Raw genomic sequence first — 16,465 nt, 5'->3', positions numbered from 1 at the left:
AAAGTGGGAATGCACTGGCTCTCAAGTGTGGTTCCAGCAGCTTAGTCTAAAGCTCGTGCTTCCTAGTGAGGCAGATGCGGGTCAAGCTAGAGCAGTAAATCCAAACAGGACATCAGAACCCGGGGGGCTGTGGGGAATGAGGGAAGGATAAAGGCATGGCTCTGATGGATGGGAGGCAGTCTGGAACCAGAGAAGATGGGAACAAGGAGAAGGAAGGAAGAGCAAGGAAATAACTCCTTGTCTGGACGAATTACAGGAGGTGTGACCCTACCTTTTCCATTAAGTTTCATTCAGTGTTCCGCTAAAAGCTTATTTGCTTTTGTTTAGAAGAGCCAAGCCAGGCTAGACTAAACTGATAGTGACCACTCTAAATAATCTCCTCTTTCGAATTCCCCATGGTGCTGAAAACTTCTCTTATTGGAAATATATGCCAGCATATACCCGGGGGAGAGTATGGCCTGAGCATACAGAAGGCCTTGTGATGGATTCCAGCTGTTCTTCTGCTCCCCACATTATGCCCAGACTTGTTTTCTATCACTTTTACTCTCTCTCCATAGACACTGTGACTGCAGAGTAAGCTGCTGTGAACAGCCTTTGTCTCTTGCTCATGCACACAGGATCTTTTGAATGACAATCCTAGGCCATTTAATCAATTCCTTGTCAATTTTGTGTTTATCTTTAAATGTTTAGAAGACTCCATGCTTATCAAAGGCCCTCATCTAGCTGTTGTGGAGGGTGATGTCCTCCACAGGACATGTCTCCCATCCTGTCCTGACAGTGTTTCCCAGCCCTCTGTGACCGTAGTGATCAGGAGAAGAGCCCAGACATCATCCCTAGCTTCTTGGCAACATGTCACTGAAGAAATAATTGGTGATTACCAAAACTGATCTGATGATCATTTTTAAGTGAGCTATCCAGGCTCATGATATGGAGTCATATATTCTGAAAGATATGCTTGAAGTCCTTTCTCCCTTTTAAGAACTAGTTTGTTTAAGATTTGGACATTGCTTTCCTCTTAGCCCTCACACAGTCATAGAATCAAAACAAAGTGAACAGAAACTAGAAAGAAACAAACTTCAGTCAAAAATTTTTAAGCAGACTTTAAATTCAAGAGTTTCAGCATCCATACCTCACCTGTGGAAAGAGATCTTTTTGTGAGCACTCTGAATCTCTTTGTGTCATTGGCACACAGGTCGATAAAGGACTTCTGAGAAAGCTGGACCTGCCCTTGGAAGTTAGCAGCATCAGTATCATTGGTGAGGCAAGTGGAGTGTCAGGAGCATTTCCTCCACTGGGCAGCTGAGGTGTCCTCAGCTGATTTGCCCCACAAGGCAGAGACATTGGCAGTCCTAGGGTGTCCAGACTGGGGCTGTGAATGTGCTCTTTGCTGGGTTGTCTGCCCTTGAAGTGTTGAGTACTGGGGCTGAAAGTGAGGATTGATTCACAGGCAGGAAACAGTCCTCTATGTGTCTCCCCTCTCTTTTACCTTACCTCCTCTCGAGGAAAGAATTTTTTGCACAGATTGCCACTCTCCAGATTGTGTGCTAACAACTGACAGTGCCTTTAATGCCCCCACAAGATATCATCAGAGTGGGTTTGCCCTCCTTGGGTGAGGTGATAGGGCTGGCCCTGAAGGTTCTGCTAGAGCAGCAGGAAAAGTGTGCAGCAGTGTTTTCAGTTGTGGTCCGTCGATCCTGGGAAACCACGGCTGTGACAGGAAGTCACTTTGTGAGGTCACCCTCCACCTACAGCTGGTCCAGTCTTCACCTGTGGGAATATAGGATCTGGGCTGCAATGGTCCCTCGGCCATCGTGGTGCTAGTATGACCGAGTTGCAAGAAATTGCAACTTCTTGACACATGGTCATAAGAGAAATGGACAATGAAATGATTTATGTTAGTAACTGTGAGCATTTCAACACTGAAGTCTGAGAAATTAGAATAAATGGAAAAATTAGAATGGTTCATATATTATGGCTCTTATCTTGAAACTACCAGCATTTGGGAGAAACTACTAGATATTCATTTGGAGAGGTCCTTTATGTCAGATGGCCCAGACAGGTCCTTGTCAAAGCATATTGACAGAGCTTACAGCTCTAAGTTACAGCATTTAGACAAGTTCTGACCACACCAGTATCTGACACACGATTTCAGAAAAGGACTTTTCAGTGGTCTCCTGTTGCTTTCCATGAGTGTGTAAGATACACCACGTGACTTCTGTGAACAGGAGATGTCCTACTCCTTGCCACAGCTGAGGCCCTGACTGCATAGGCATCCAGCTGTGTTCATGACTCATAGTGAGCACGAGGCAAGACCACCTTTGCTGGTGGTGTTCTGGGAGTCGCAGAGAAGGCACATAAACCCAGAAAAGTCCATCCAAGATTGTAGAAGAATGAACCGATATGGGAACTTAAGCCTGATTTTGAAACTGAACACCTAACAGCCTTTTGTTGGTTTATCGCCATATTTCCGTGAGTAGTTCCTCCTTCCCTCCCAACTCATTTTAGTTCATTACAGAAGCTAATAACTCTACAAGAGACGTTTACTCTTTAAGATTTTTTTCAAGAAAATGGAGAGGAAATACTGGAGCAGGGCAGACATTTCAGGTGAATGAGTTTTCTGTGACTCACTTGTCAGCATTAGCCCAATTAGAACTTTCAAGAAAACTGTCAGCCAACAGATTGTAAACTGAAAGGGAATGATTTAAAACCTCTTGCTCAAGAGTGGTCTGTACACTCCTCCAAACCTCGTCTAAGCAAGCAGGGGTGTGCCAGCATCTTCTGTGCAGTTTTCTAAGTGTCAGGGTTCTAGGAGAGTCTATTCCCTGGCGTGAGTAGGAGTGCAGAGCTGTCATGCTTCTGTGGGAAAGAAATCTTTTAACTTGTTTTCTAAGCCTTGAATTTGTAAGGTTATCATTTACTGTGGGCATTATGGGCCAAGTTTCATATTATTTATATGAGCTTGTCTTTTGTCTGAAGAAATCTGCCCTGTGATTTTAATATATTCTAGTTGATGGCTAAGTTTTTGTTTTTTTTTTCCTAAACCAGTATTGCTCTAACTTTAGTATGTATCACAATCACCTGCAGGGCTTGGAAAAACACATTGCTAAACCCACCCCACGAGTTTCTGATACAGTAGGATTGGGGTGGGACCTGAGCATTTGTATTCCTCACAGGCTATCAGGTGATGGTTTAGGGCCCCATTTGAGAACCGTGTCCTAAAGAGTACTCTGCTTTAAGGATGCTTGGCCCCTCTCTGAATCAGACCTGGTACAAGTTCCTCTCTGGGTTGGCCTGACCTTGCCCTTTAGAAGGCAGCTATGCTGGCATGGCAGCCCTCAAGGGGGCCCCCCGACTCTTGCCCTTGTGCTCAGAAATACACTCTGTCCTTTGCTTTGACCCCTGATATAAAGTGCATGCTTCATCACCAACCTGCAAGTGATGTTTTTTTCTCTTTTCCTGTTTGTCTTAATTGTTCTTGTTTCTCTCTGTGCTGTCCCCTCATTCTCGCCCCTTTCTTTCTGGTGCAGAGATGAAGATAGTTGGGTGTAAGTTCCTGCTTTTGTGTCTCCTGTCTGCTTTTGCCTGCTTTGTCTCCATCTTCATTTGTTTCATGGAATGTTGCAATACTGGGGTGGGGTATCATTTGCATTATTAATCCTTCATCAGTCTCACCTTTTGGGATAACTGACAAAATGTTAGAGAAGCTACCAGCCCAACCTGGAGACTGTGTATTACTTTAGGTGTTCATTAAGATCAGAGAAAACTAAGGACATGTTGGAATATTTAGAAAACCTTACAAAGCCCTAGGTGAGTAGATATAGGAAAGGATTTTTGTGAGACAGATCAGCTATTCTCATTGAAAAGAAAAAGAGTAATGCTTACCCCAAGCTGCAAAGAATCAGAAAGGCAGAAAGCTGCTCTTTTCAGCTCTGCTGGACACATCTCTTGACTTTTGAAAGAAAAGTTCTCCTCAACAGAGTGATGACAGTATTTACCACAAGTAGATTCAGAGGACTGTGGTCAGTCTGAGTGTCACATGAAGCTTTGACCATATCTCTAAGGGATGGTTTAGGAATGATCACATCTGGTCCCACAGTGGGTTGGAATATCCCCACATCCCTGACCCAAGAAAGGAATAATCATACACAGTGATGTCACACCGTGCCCATTCCTGTCATTTTGTTTGAGCAGAGAATGTCACTGACTTTGTAGCAATAGAAACCAATAGAAGTGTGACAGTGAAGACTTGGTTAGAAAATCAAAGAACCTGTCTTTTCCTGGGTAATCTGAAGAAATCTTGCCAAGAGCCTTTTATTTTTTTTAAAGTCTCTTCCCCAGAATGAGAGCTACTCCATCATATAAAATGTTGGTCACATGTCTGAAACTGTCCATACAGGATGGTAGTTAACATCTCCACATCTCCGTCAGGAGACTCCTGTTCTGCCAAGAGATAGAATTGGCGCCATTCCGAGCAGGCTGCAGTGTCTCCTGGGAGGAGATGTGTTCTAGTTTTATGTGGTCTTAAGGGAAATAAAACACTATCCACAGAAGCTTTTCCTAATCCTGTCTCGAATTGGACAAGTTCTAAATAATGTAGTAGTTAACACTATTATTCTTGAACCCAGAGCCTCACACATGGTGTGAGTCATTTGTACAGAAGGAACATGAATTTAATAAAGAATCCAAGCAAAATATAGCATCCCCCAAACTCCAAGTAAGGCTGGCATGTCTGGCAAGAGATGATCTTGCTAACAGAGGCTCTGGTGCCTGAGCTGAACCTCAAAGACTCTGAAACCTCTGTGGAGACTACTTTCAGAGGAAACCTGCAAACATGGGATGAGCTGTTTCTCCAAAGTCGCACTAGGATGCAGGTCTTTGGATGATCAGGCCTGCCCACTGAAGCACACGCTGTTCTCTCTGCTGGATGCAGCTCTGTCCCAGGCTCCCCAGCCTCCTAGGACTCCGGTAGCTGCTTCCTTCTGAGACCTCTCTCTGTAAGGACCCTAGAATGTTTCAGGCTAATCCCTGACATCATCAGACGGCCTCAGGTCCCTGACCTGGCTCCCTCCCCAGCAGCTGTTTTGTGTTGACTTCTAGGAATCTGGAGTGTTGCCGGGTAGTGACGCTGCTCTGGACAGTTGAACACTGTATCAGCAAACTATAGCCCATAGGCCAAATCCAGAAGCCTTTCATACTGTCCGCCAACTCAGAATGGTTTTTTACGTTTTAAAAGGGTTGTGAAAACAAAGAACATGTGGCCCACAAAGCCTGAAAGGTACTTACTATCTGGCCTCTTCCAGAAAAACTTTGCCGGCCTCTTCCAGAAAAACTTTGCCAGCCTCTGCCGATTCTTAAGTCCCTGGTTCTCTGACATGCAGCTGTACCAACAGCTTTCACTGGCTGCTGTGTGAAACTGCAAAAGGGACAAAGATTATTTATTCTGAAGCCCTCTTACAAGAACAGCCTCATTCATTCATCTTCCCATTCAAGAAAGTCTGTTGTGTGTCAACTGAGCACCAAGCATTTAGAGCTGTAAGGCATTGCTGATGCTCTTAGAGGCTCTGCCAATCTTAGGAAGCAGAGGACACCTAGCAAATGGAATCAGGGCTGCCCTCCACAATACATACTCCCACTTGCCTCCAAAAAGCCTACCCCCTCCATACCCGTCTCATCAATCCTCCACACTGCCTAAGAGCTGCCCAGTTCCACACCCCCAGCCATACTTCACTAGCATCTTCCCAGCAGACCCACACTTTATGGTCCCCTGATGTTAAACCCTGGAGAGCATCGGAGTCACCTGATGCTTTTTAAAGATACAAGTACACAAGCCCCACCCATGACCCACTAGAATCTCTACGGAGTGAATATTAGAAATCTAGTTCTAACAACCTCCCTAGATGATTTCAGATATACGCAGTGGTCTCCAAACTAATCACAGAAACTGCTGCTCAGGCCTTCTCTCTCCCATCCTTATTGTAAGGTGCCTGTCCTCATGCCTCTCCTGGTAATATTTCCAGGTCACTGGTGCTAAAGTTTACACAAGCCTCCTGGAGACAGTATTAACCCATGATCCTACTAGTAGTCTTTGTAAACATGTAACATGCGATCAGGATAGCTGTGAACAGCAGGGACCCTGGGAGGCTCTCTGTAAGGCAGGCCTGGCTCATTACATCCTGGAGCTCTTCACATTTGTTCCTTCTAGTTCCTTGAGAATTAGTGGAGAGTTCCATTTAAATGATCCTCCAGAGAGCTTTTGAGGAGAAGTCCCCAGCTACATTAACTGTTACAAAGAGCTGTTTTCAAAATTGAGGCCATAATTTACAAAATTGCAACTCTTCTGACTGAGAATGGCCTTGGTTCTCAGCAGATTTGTCCTCTAAATAAAGGAAAGATCTGATGAAATCAAGCTGCTTCAGTGTGTGACTCAGAGGGTACAGTTATGTGTATTCACACATTTTCTAGGTGATCACCAAAGGCATTCTATTTAAATAGAAAATTTTAAAAGAATGAAACCTGTAGGAATATCTAGCTCAGTCCTTCCATTAGAAATTGGCATTCTGGTTTAAAACACCCTGGAGAAGCTGCCCAGAAACTATGAGCTCACTCTATAAAACCAAAACAGACCGAATTCTGTCATTATCCATCTGCAGGATGGTGTCCAGTTTGATATTAGTATTTTATATCATACAATGCTTGGAAAAGTTTGAAATGTTCCATTTAGGGACATACTTATTGTAATATGGTTACCTTTTGTATAGAGCCACAGAAATTTAAAATGTTTGTACAAGCTAGAATACCGTTGCTGGTAGCCAACATCTTCTTTGAAGAGTCACATGAACTGTCTCGAGAATAACTTCCAGAGAGTGCTGATTTAAGCCAGGGTAATTTTAAACAAAGCACCTATTCTTTAGATACTAAAATTCTCTATTCACTTTATGCCAAATCATCCTAGAAATTGAATAATTACTTAAGTTCCATAGAAAAGTTAATGTGTAACTAAAAGGCTATTATCAGGAGAAAGCTCTGAGGTGTCTGTTCCAATTTTTAAAAATTTAAGGTGTAACCAACTCTGATTTTCCCCATTATAATGGCAATAACCTATAGTTAAGTTCCCAGTAATTGTGAATTTTACTTTTAGGGCTGATTTTTTTCACCCTCTGTTCTGACAGTAGCAAACTGATGAATTTGAGTTTTCCTTCTCCTCCTGCTTGCCTTCCCCACCCTACCTGCACACATGAGTGCTCTTTTTAATGACCTGGTAGGCGGACCCAAGTAGGATTGTTCAAAAGAGGAAGATTAAAGTTCCAGACTCATCAGAATTCAAAGTAGAGGTTCTGCTCAGCCCAGGAGGAAAGTCTGTCCAGACTGCAAGGATGGACCCTGAAGTCGGCCCCACCTGCCCAGCAGTTGCATTTGCATGTGATTTTCAAGAACACATTTTCCTCTTCCCTTCATGGAGCCTCAGGGCTATTTTGTTTAGGGAAATAGCTTTCGCATGTTAAAATTCTCTGCATTGTCAGAGAATTATCGTTTCTCATGGACTGCTCTTTTGAGAGTATTATGTGACCAAAAAACCATGACGGTACTCGTAGGGTAGGAAGGCGACATGAAGAATAGAAGGTTTGGACATGAAGACCCCCAAAGCCCAAGATATGGGCCAGTCATAGTCTATCGCTGTTTCATGTGTAAGAGACACTCAGACACCCACAGTTAGAGAAGTGGGCAGTGTGGAAAAGAGGCTCTCATTAAGTACCTGGCCAAACCAGAAAGCTTGGTTGCTCACCAAAAACAAAGCCTCTTTATGTCATTGTGATTCCAAGTAATGAACAGACTTAGATGTGCCAGTTTTTCTAGAAACTGAAGTAGAAAGACTTTGATTTCTGAATTGGTTTCCTTTGCAAGTTAGTGAATTGTTCCATTAACTTTCAGTTGATTTCTTCAGGCTGCCAACACATCCTCACTTTGGCCTCACCTGGTTTCCCTTGTCATTTTCTTCCTTTGAAGATTCCCCCCCCCCCCCCCCACAGGCTTTACTTTTTTTTTTTGCAAGTCAAAAGCCCTTCTTTAGTTTGTGTTAAGTAAAATTGGTCACTTTGTGGGTTTAGAAGCTTCAGTTCAGTCACTCAGTCCTATCTGACTCTTTGCGACCCCATGAACCGCAGCATGCCAGGCCTCCCTGAGGAGAAGGGAGAAGCTTAGAGCAACCCATATAAGCTCCTTTTATACATGAACAGACAATTCCATCCCCCCTTAAAGAAAAAGGCATTTGAGACTTAGGTCATTTCAGACTTGCAGCTGGCTCTGCTCCTGCCCACTCTAAAGCAGCCGGAGTGGGCTGCATGGGCTGGACTCAGAGCACAGGGCCACAAGAGGAGCCCAGCACTGTCGCCCCAGTGCTTTGGCACCTGTGCTTTTGGGAAGTCACCTGCTCCCAGAGCACTGGCAACTAAAAGAAAACCTGACCATCCAGTGACCTCTGCTGGCACCCCAGCAGGGAAGGGAACTGGGTAAGCCTCCAGAAGAAAGGAGCAGTTTGTCCTCTAGGCAAACTCAGAAGGATTGAGGGCTGCCAGAAGAAAAGCTAGGAAAGAGGGAAAGGACGAGGAATTAGTGGTGAAGACATAGACGTGATTAAAGGAAGTGCTGTTCCTTCTGATTATAAAACCTTTCCTCTTTTGGAGGATTAGATTACAGCCATTCTCTTGGAGGGGAGAGAGGCTGAGCAGTGCCCCCAGTCTGCCTTTTCCCACACCAGCCAAGCTGTGGTGAACACCCCTAAGATTCAGACTTAGAGGGCACATGACTAACCCACCTGAGTACTGCCACGCTGATACTGGTGGAACGTCCATTGTTATTAACCAAGCTTGGAATGCCCTGAGCCCTGCCCTGAGCCCTGGAGGGTCCAGATGCTAGCCTTGTCCTCCATGCACATGGGGCATAGTGGCTTCTGCGGTCATGAATACGTGACACTTCTTTCCCTGCAGGTGATATCCGCAATGACTTGTACCTCACCCTGGAGAAGGGGGATTTTGAGAGAGGGGGAAAGAGTGTACAAAAGAATATTGAAGTGACCATGTATGTGCTTTACGCAGATGGTGAAATCTTGAAGGTAAGGTTTGCCGGTCAGTTTGGAATGACAGCTAATCCTGTAATAATTTTAGTGTTTCTGTGGACTTCGTCCAGAGACCCATCCTCCTTAAGAGGGACTGAATTCAAATCACTTTCTGAGACTCTTCTCCACCTTAGCTTCTCTTCAGGGAAACCCTGCAGTATGCTCTGATAATGACTTCCAGGGTCATACAGCCTTTTCAGAAGTTCTTCCTAGTGTCTGACCTGAATCCCTCCTGTCCTCGTTTAGACCTACTCCCTCCAGTTCTGTCCTGCATGTTACCTTTTCAGCCACCTGTCTAGCACCCAGCTGTTTAGTTTTAGACCTGTTATTAGGTCCTAGAGCTAATATAGAATGTTCTATTTGCTCTTTAGTAAATAGGTATACCCACTTGCTGTTACCAGGTTATGTGACAAGGAACAGCAGACTCAGGCCCCCAAAGGTGATTTCCAGTCAGTGCAGCACAAGGACCCTCTGACAGTCTTAATTAAAAGATAAGACCTGGAGTGCTGTTTTTCTACTTTCATTATGTCAGTTTTTCCCTCAGTCAAGTCATGGTCAAGTCCTTGGCAAATGAGAAGGCACTGTTTGCATGCCACATGGTAGAAGGCAAATCAGTCTTTTACAGACCTTCCTTCTGTGTGTTGACAACAGCCTCATGAGGTAGGCAGAACAGCAATGATCATCCACATTTTACAGAAGGAAAAAGGTAAAGTTAGTCACAGTCATCTGTCAAAGCTATTTAATAGAAAGAAATGGAGGGTATTGTAGATGTGGTGGTAGAAACAGAGATATGCGTGTCATTTAAAAAACCCACCTCAAGGACTAAGGCAATTCTTGTTTGCATGAATAATGTGGGGGTAAGCAGAGCTCTCAGATGTTCACTCCACCCTGTTTGAACAGGGAGCTACTCCGGATTGTATTGCCTGCAGCTTCCCGGGGGCCATGGGACTGCATCATCACAGTAATATTTGGAAACTGGGATCAAGTTAAATCTGGTCTACCTTGGTTATGTCCAAGAACAGTCAGCCATAGGCAACATAAAATGTCAGTGCATCTTTGGGCTGAAGATTAGAAAACCGGTTCTCTCCGTTTTATTATTTAATTATTTTTCTGATCTGGAAAGCTTTGTGTATGGTTGACTTCTCTGAGTCCATTTCTTTCTTAATGCGGATGAAGAGTCTACCTTACTGATTACACCACTCAGCTTCCTTCAGGTAAACTGAACGGTGTGTGCGATTACCTCTGCTCAAGGAAAACAGGAGCACTGTGTCTGCTGGCTCCTTATACCATCTTCACAGTTGTCCCCCAGAGTACTGAATTTCAGTCACCTGATAGATTTGGCCTCATAGAAAAATGAGACCCACACAAAGGAAGAAGTGAAATGTCTGAGTGACAGAGAAATCCAAGGGCCCCTCCAGTAGGGTGGCACATTGCCCTGCTTCTCTCTTCCAGGACTGCATCAGCTTGGGTTCAGGAGAGCCCAACAGGAGTTCCTACCACTCCTTCGTCCTCTACCACAGCAACAGCCCTCGCTGGGGAGAGATTATCAAATTGCCCATCCCCATCGACCGGTTCCGGGGCTCCCACCTGCGCTTTGAGTTCAGACACTGTTCCAGTGAGTAAGATTTCTCTCTCCACATTGCTTTGAGAATATGAATATAACTCTTCCTTCTCTCGGACAGAAATAAGAGTTCTTATTAGTATCAGGGCAAGAAAATGAGGAGTTGTGTACTCAAAGGTGGGATGTCATCAGAGACTGTTCTTTGGACAGTGATCCAAAAACGTGCGATCTGGGGACTTCCCTGGTGGTCCAGCAGTTAAGACTTCACCTCTAGTTCTAGGGTTATGAGTTTGATTCCTGGTTGGGGAGTTAAGATCCCACATGTCTTGTGGCCAAAAAACCAAAATATAAAACAAAAGCAGTATTGTAACAAATTCAATGATGACTTTAAAAATGGTCCACATCAAAAAGAAATATTTTTTAAAAATGAGATCTGATATTGTTGGCCTTTTGTAGTGTCTGATTTGGACAGTGGATAATTGCCAGGGTCATTCCTCTTTGGGGGTTTCCTTTGTATATAGTAAACTCCTCCTTAAAGAGCCCCTCGTTTATCGAGGTTAGCCATGTAGTTTCTGTTTGGTTCTAGGTAGCCTGTGTACCTTGCGATGTAAATGGACACTCAGCCTAGTATATTTCTGATCCTTCTTGCCATCAGGTTGCTACCTATTCAATGACCAAAGTAAGGGACAGAGAAGTAAAGCACACAAGGTGATAGGGAAAAGGGGATGTCTGTTGGAAAGGGAAGTGTGAGTCAGAGCAACTCATGCTCGGCTCTGATTGCAGCAAAAGACAAAGGGGAAAAGAAGCTCTTCGGCTTTGCATTCTCACCCCTGATGCGGGACGATGGCACCACCCTCTCCGATGACATCCATGAGCTCTATGTGTACAAGGTACGGAGCCTGAGTCTGTCCCCTGCTCAGACCACTCTCACGCGTGGTTCTTGGTCAGGTGGTTCCCCCTTAGTGGGCCAAAGGATCTAGGGTGGGGTGCAGGTGGAGACAGCAGGACATCTGAGGGCAGGCTTTTGTCTTTTCCCACAGATCACACCAGCAGGGCCTTTGTTTCCAACCTCCCACTCCACTAGTTGTGGAAATCTATTATTCAGCCCTTCTGTGCCATTACGGCCTAGGCTCATACATTTGGAGACCTGCCGTTTGAGGCTCTGATTCTGTCAGCTATCACAGCATAGCCGGTGCCCAAAGTTTCCTGTGCAACAGGTAGAGGCCATGAGCTTTGCCATGTTTTCTTTTAAAGGCCTGTGAGCCATTCTGGGGGAAGAAATGAAAAACACTTTTAAAGTGCTTAGGAAGCACTCTTCTAACAGGACCTGAGGTCCAGGGTCCAGCCTCAAGAACCCCAAAATCCCCAGGACCTGATGTTTTACATGTGGCATGGTTCCAGAAATATTCTGTGTTCTCTACTTATGCCTACAGTGTGATGAGAATAGCACGTTTAACAACCACGCTCTTTACCTGGGCCTGCCCTGCTGCAAAGAGGACTACAACGGCTGCCCTAACATCCCTTCCAGCCTCATCTTCCAGCGCAGCACCAAAGAGTCTTTCTTCATTTCCACACAGCTCTCCTCCACCAAGCTCACCCAGAACGGTAGGCCAGGGTGCCCGTAGGGTGGAGCCCTCCACTGTCCCCACTTGCTGCTTCGTGTTGCTGGTATTTGTCAAGAGACAGAAATAGTTGCTTCTGCTTTTTCATGCCACAGTGAGGGGATTCTTCTCATTCGAAGTTGAAGGACTCACTTGGTAATAGCAAGCTATGGGGTTTTCCATGGTTTTACAGATGCGTCTGTAGCCTTGATCGCAGCACTCTGGATGCTTTTTCGCTGCTTCCAGCTATTTCTGTCTCTCTAGATCCCACCCACCCTCAGCAGGGAGAGTCTAGGCTTCACTTGTCCATGACATAGCCAGGGTTCACCATCTTTGGGGCTTGCTTCCTAGTGGACCTCCTTGCTCTGCTGAAATGGAAGGCCTTTCCAGACCGGATCATGGACATCCTTGGGCGGCTGCGGCATGTCAGTGGGGAGGAAATTGTTAAGGTATGACTTTCACTTAATTCACACTTGCTAGCTGAGCAAGGAATCTGGGCAGAGGACCTTACTTCCCCTTGATTTCTGCCTATAAGCCTCTGAGACCACTTTTTAAGGTATATAGTTAAGTGAGTAGAGATAAAGTTATTTTTCTTTTTTTCATTTAGCTTCTTTCTTTAAAGTAGGTATCACATCAGGTTTATTACCTTTTAGAAACTATATTTAAGTTTTAAACCGTATTTTCTGGCTTGTTTTTCTTCCCAGAAAGTAAAGTGATAATTAAAGGGCAGCCTCTCAGAAACAATCCCAGTGTGGGCTGCCGCCTGCATGCCTCTAGGTCTCCACTCGCTTCCTCTCTTTGCTTACTCTGTAAACCTCTACCACAAACCCAGCCTGGTGTCTTCCTGGCCCCACCCTCTGGATTATCTACAGGAGCTCTAAATATATTCTCCATGAACTGGAACTCCTGATTTTGCCCAGTCTCTCACTTAAGAGTCCAGACCAGGGAACTCTACCTTCCTCTCTGCCTCAGTGGCTTTCTCATGTGCTTTTGTGACACTTCCCGTCTAATAGCCTGAGCAAACTGACAGCAACGTGGCCCAACCCCAGTTGTTACCCTTAGGGCTTCTCCACACTGTGTAGAAGCCGGGTGTTTGCCCACCTGACTTTAGCTCAAGAAGAACCCCAGGCACTTCCCGATGGTGAAAGCCTGGTAGGCGGATTCTGCACAATGGACTGAACTCAACTAAGGAGAGTGGACGTGCTTTGGGTGATTAGCAGTGAAATGTAGGCTAGAGATTGAATTTCAAAAAGGCACCTTGTCCATCAGTGGACATTCTTGGCTCCATCATTGCAAGGATCAAATATGTTATCACCGCATTGTCTGTACTTTCATTTTACAGCTCCATTGACTCAATAATACACAACATGGTGTCTCCAAATGAGGAATAATGTTAAATAAAGTCTGTGTATTTCTGTGTACTTTTATGAAGTCTTGTATGAATTTTGTGTTAATTGATCAGAGAATCATAAATTTTTAAAAGAACTCTTTATACTAACAAGCTTTTCAAACTTTATACAAACTAGTTTTGAAACTTAAAATAAATTTACACTCAGGACATTTTTTCCTTCTAAATACATTAAAAATTTCACCAGTAGAACAGACCACATACTATGAAAGCTCTGTGATCTTTTTAAGGATGAGTTGTTACATTCATTCCTGACAAGAGAACATCCTACCAGCATTTCTGGTTTTAGCATCAATATTTGTCTCAAGCAAGTCAGGAGAGAATGTAAAGGAAATATGCTAGCATTTTAATTATTTTTACTTCTTATTGGAAAATTTCAAGCATCCAAAGATGCAGACAGAATAAATAACCCTACATGTCGCTGTCATTCATCCCTGACTGTCACCAACCCCTGGCCAGTCCTGCCCACAAATCCCTCATCCATGCCTTCTACCTTAGGTTATTTTGAAACAAGTTGTAAACATTATTATCATTAAATTACATTTTGACCGACAGAGTATTAGATTTGATTTTTGAAGACTGGGAGCACCATGAATATTTATTATTCTCTCCCTGGACTTTTGCATCTTAGAAAGAAAAAGGCACCGGCTCAAAAAAAGAAAAATGTTGTCTCCAGATCTTTTACCCTCTTTGACAGCCCTCATCAGCTGCATTCTCTCTTCTCCTGGGATACTAATTTCTAGACCAAAAAATAAGTTTCTGTAGGTAAGGTCTAGCTTGTCACATCCTTATCCAGATGTGCTCTACAGAGTTAGGTCATAGTAGACAGTAAGAGACTACTGAATTTTGGGGTCCCAGGAAAGTAAACACTTTCTCTCAAAATGAATTTGGCATCCAAATCACTTAGATTGTCTTCATTTCAAGATTGCTGTTCTTCATGGGTGGTCTAAATTTTCTAGGTAATTGCTCTTTCCTTATAAGTTTAGCACTTACCCAACAGGAAGAGCCTCTCTAGGTCTCTCTTAGGGCCCTTTGGGCTGTAATCAAACACCCAAAGTCCACCTAGTTATTTCTTAGCTAGGTGGAGATGGAATACCAGGTTATTTTTAAGTGGTAGTTTGAGGTCTTAGGAGATTTTTTATTTTGTTTGTTTGGGAGATAAATTCATTGGTGTTTGAACGTCTGACTGTGTGTCCAGGGTCCTAAGACCTGAGCCCTCTGGTTTTTATGCTGTTGCAGTTTCTGCAGGACATCTTAGATACACTCTTTGTGATTTTGGATGATAACACAGAGAAATATGGCCTGCTGGTATTTCAGTCATTGGTAAGTCTTACCTTTCCTGATTTTTATTGATTATTCCTGTCACATACTTTTTAAAAATCTGAGGAAAACAGTTTATTTGAGTGACTCAGCACAAGATGTAGATGTTCCCAACAGGAAAGGGACTGATGAGTGTCGCCAAGGAAGACCAACAACCTGCCTACCTGGAACATCTCTACATGATCAAATCTGGACCTCTGCTTTGTGGTTTTGATACTCAGTCTCACCACTATCGCAGGGTTGCCTCACCCCTGAAATAGTGACCTATACCAGCAAAAGGCCCAGAGACCAATAAAGGAAACAAGACAGCTCATTTTCCACTTACAAAGTAGGATACAGAAATTTTTCTGGTGGTCCAGTGGTTAAGACTGCACTCCCAATGCAAGGGGCCTGGTTTCAATACCTGTTCAGGGAACTAGATCCCACATACCACAACTAAAGATCCTGTGTGCTGCAACTAAGACCCAGCACAGCCAAGTAAATAACTATTAAAAGCAAAAACAAAGGATATAACCACCAGGAAAAGCAGACTCTCTGTGCTGGTCTGAGCGTCACACCCTCTCCCTGTAAGCAGTTGTCTGGGAACCAGGGTCTCAGAAGGTTGCTCAGTGAGAAAAGACAGTGATCTGAATATTTAGTGCATTTTTTTGAACATGTCCAGTCCTCCAGGAGGGCTGTGTGTTCAAGGACAACCAGATACTTTAAAGTCTATATGATAGATGAGCAGCAGAGGCAAGAGTTAGAGTGATATTTTGCAGTTTGTTTCTCGGACTTTTCTTCTTGCCTCCCTGACCAACCAACCCTAATTTCTGAAGGGTGCAACCTTCCGTAGGATGATTTGGCTCAGAGGACAATATTTTTTTCTCTCTTTTCCAAGTTTTTGAGACACCTTAATGCTTGTGCCACCATCACAGATATTGTTTTGTCTTTACTTGGTCCATATTGTACCACTGAGCATTATTGTGAAGAGAGAAGGTCAGAGTCACTGGTGTTGACAAATGAGTCCCAAGTTTGGAATGGGAGGCCAGGGTTGTTAGCAATAGAACAAACATGACAAAAATACATACCCAGAATGGCAGTCTTACATTCACTAGAAACACTGGAGAAAACACTTATAGTTTGCCATTCCTTGAAGAGTCAAGAGTTGTTTCCTTCTGGGGGTAGGTTTGAGACCTCTGCTGAATTCTGCTACACCTTGTCTCTCCCAGGTATTCATCATCAACCTGCTCCGAGACATCAAATATTTCCACTTCCGACCTGTAATGGACACATACATCCAGAAGCACTTTGCTGGAGCCCTGGCATACAAGTAAGTTGCATTTGGCATCATCATTAGGATTTGTGTTTGACTAGAAAGATAGGCTTTTACCATTGAGAATGATGTTAGCTGTGGGCTTTCTACTGACATTTTATACTATAGTTTATTACATAGTTTTCATACTTTTCCTTCTAAGAAATGATGG

General features: G+C 44.0%; 1 protein-coding gene across 2 annotated transcripts in view; it reads left to right on the top strand.

The window, feature by feature from the left end:
- Positions 1-16,465, top strand: part of DOCK3 (dedicator of cytokinesis 3) — a 266,665-nt gene that overhangs the window by 173,820 nt on the left and 76,380 nt on the right. For both annotated transcript variants that reach the window (XM_065933597.1, XM_065933599.1), the window contains 7 exons: positions 8,985-9,109; positions 10,565-10,727; positions 11,457-11,563; positions 12,107-12,278; positions 12,626-12,723; positions 14,922-15,005; positions 16,211-16,311. In XM_065933597.1, coding sequence (XP_065789669.1) covers positions 8,985-9,109; positions 10,565-10,727; positions 11,457-11,563; positions 12,107-12,278; positions 12,626-12,723; positions 14,922-15,005; positions 16,211-16,311 — 850 coding nt within the window. The remainder of the gene's footprint in view (positions 1-8,984; positions 9,110-10,564; positions 10,728-11,456; positions 11,564-12,106; positions 12,279-12,625; positions 12,724-14,921; positions 15,006-16,210; positions 16,312-16,465) is intronic.

This window comes from Muntiacus reevesi, chromosome 4, assembly GCF_963930625.1.
Source record: "Muntiacus reevesi chromosome 4, mMunRee1.1, whole genome shotgun sequence".
NCBI lineage: Eukaryota > Metazoa > Chordata > Mammalia > Artiodactyla > Cervidae > Muntiacus > Muntiacus reevesi.
This window is presented reverse-complemented; position numbering and strand designations above follow the sequence as displayed.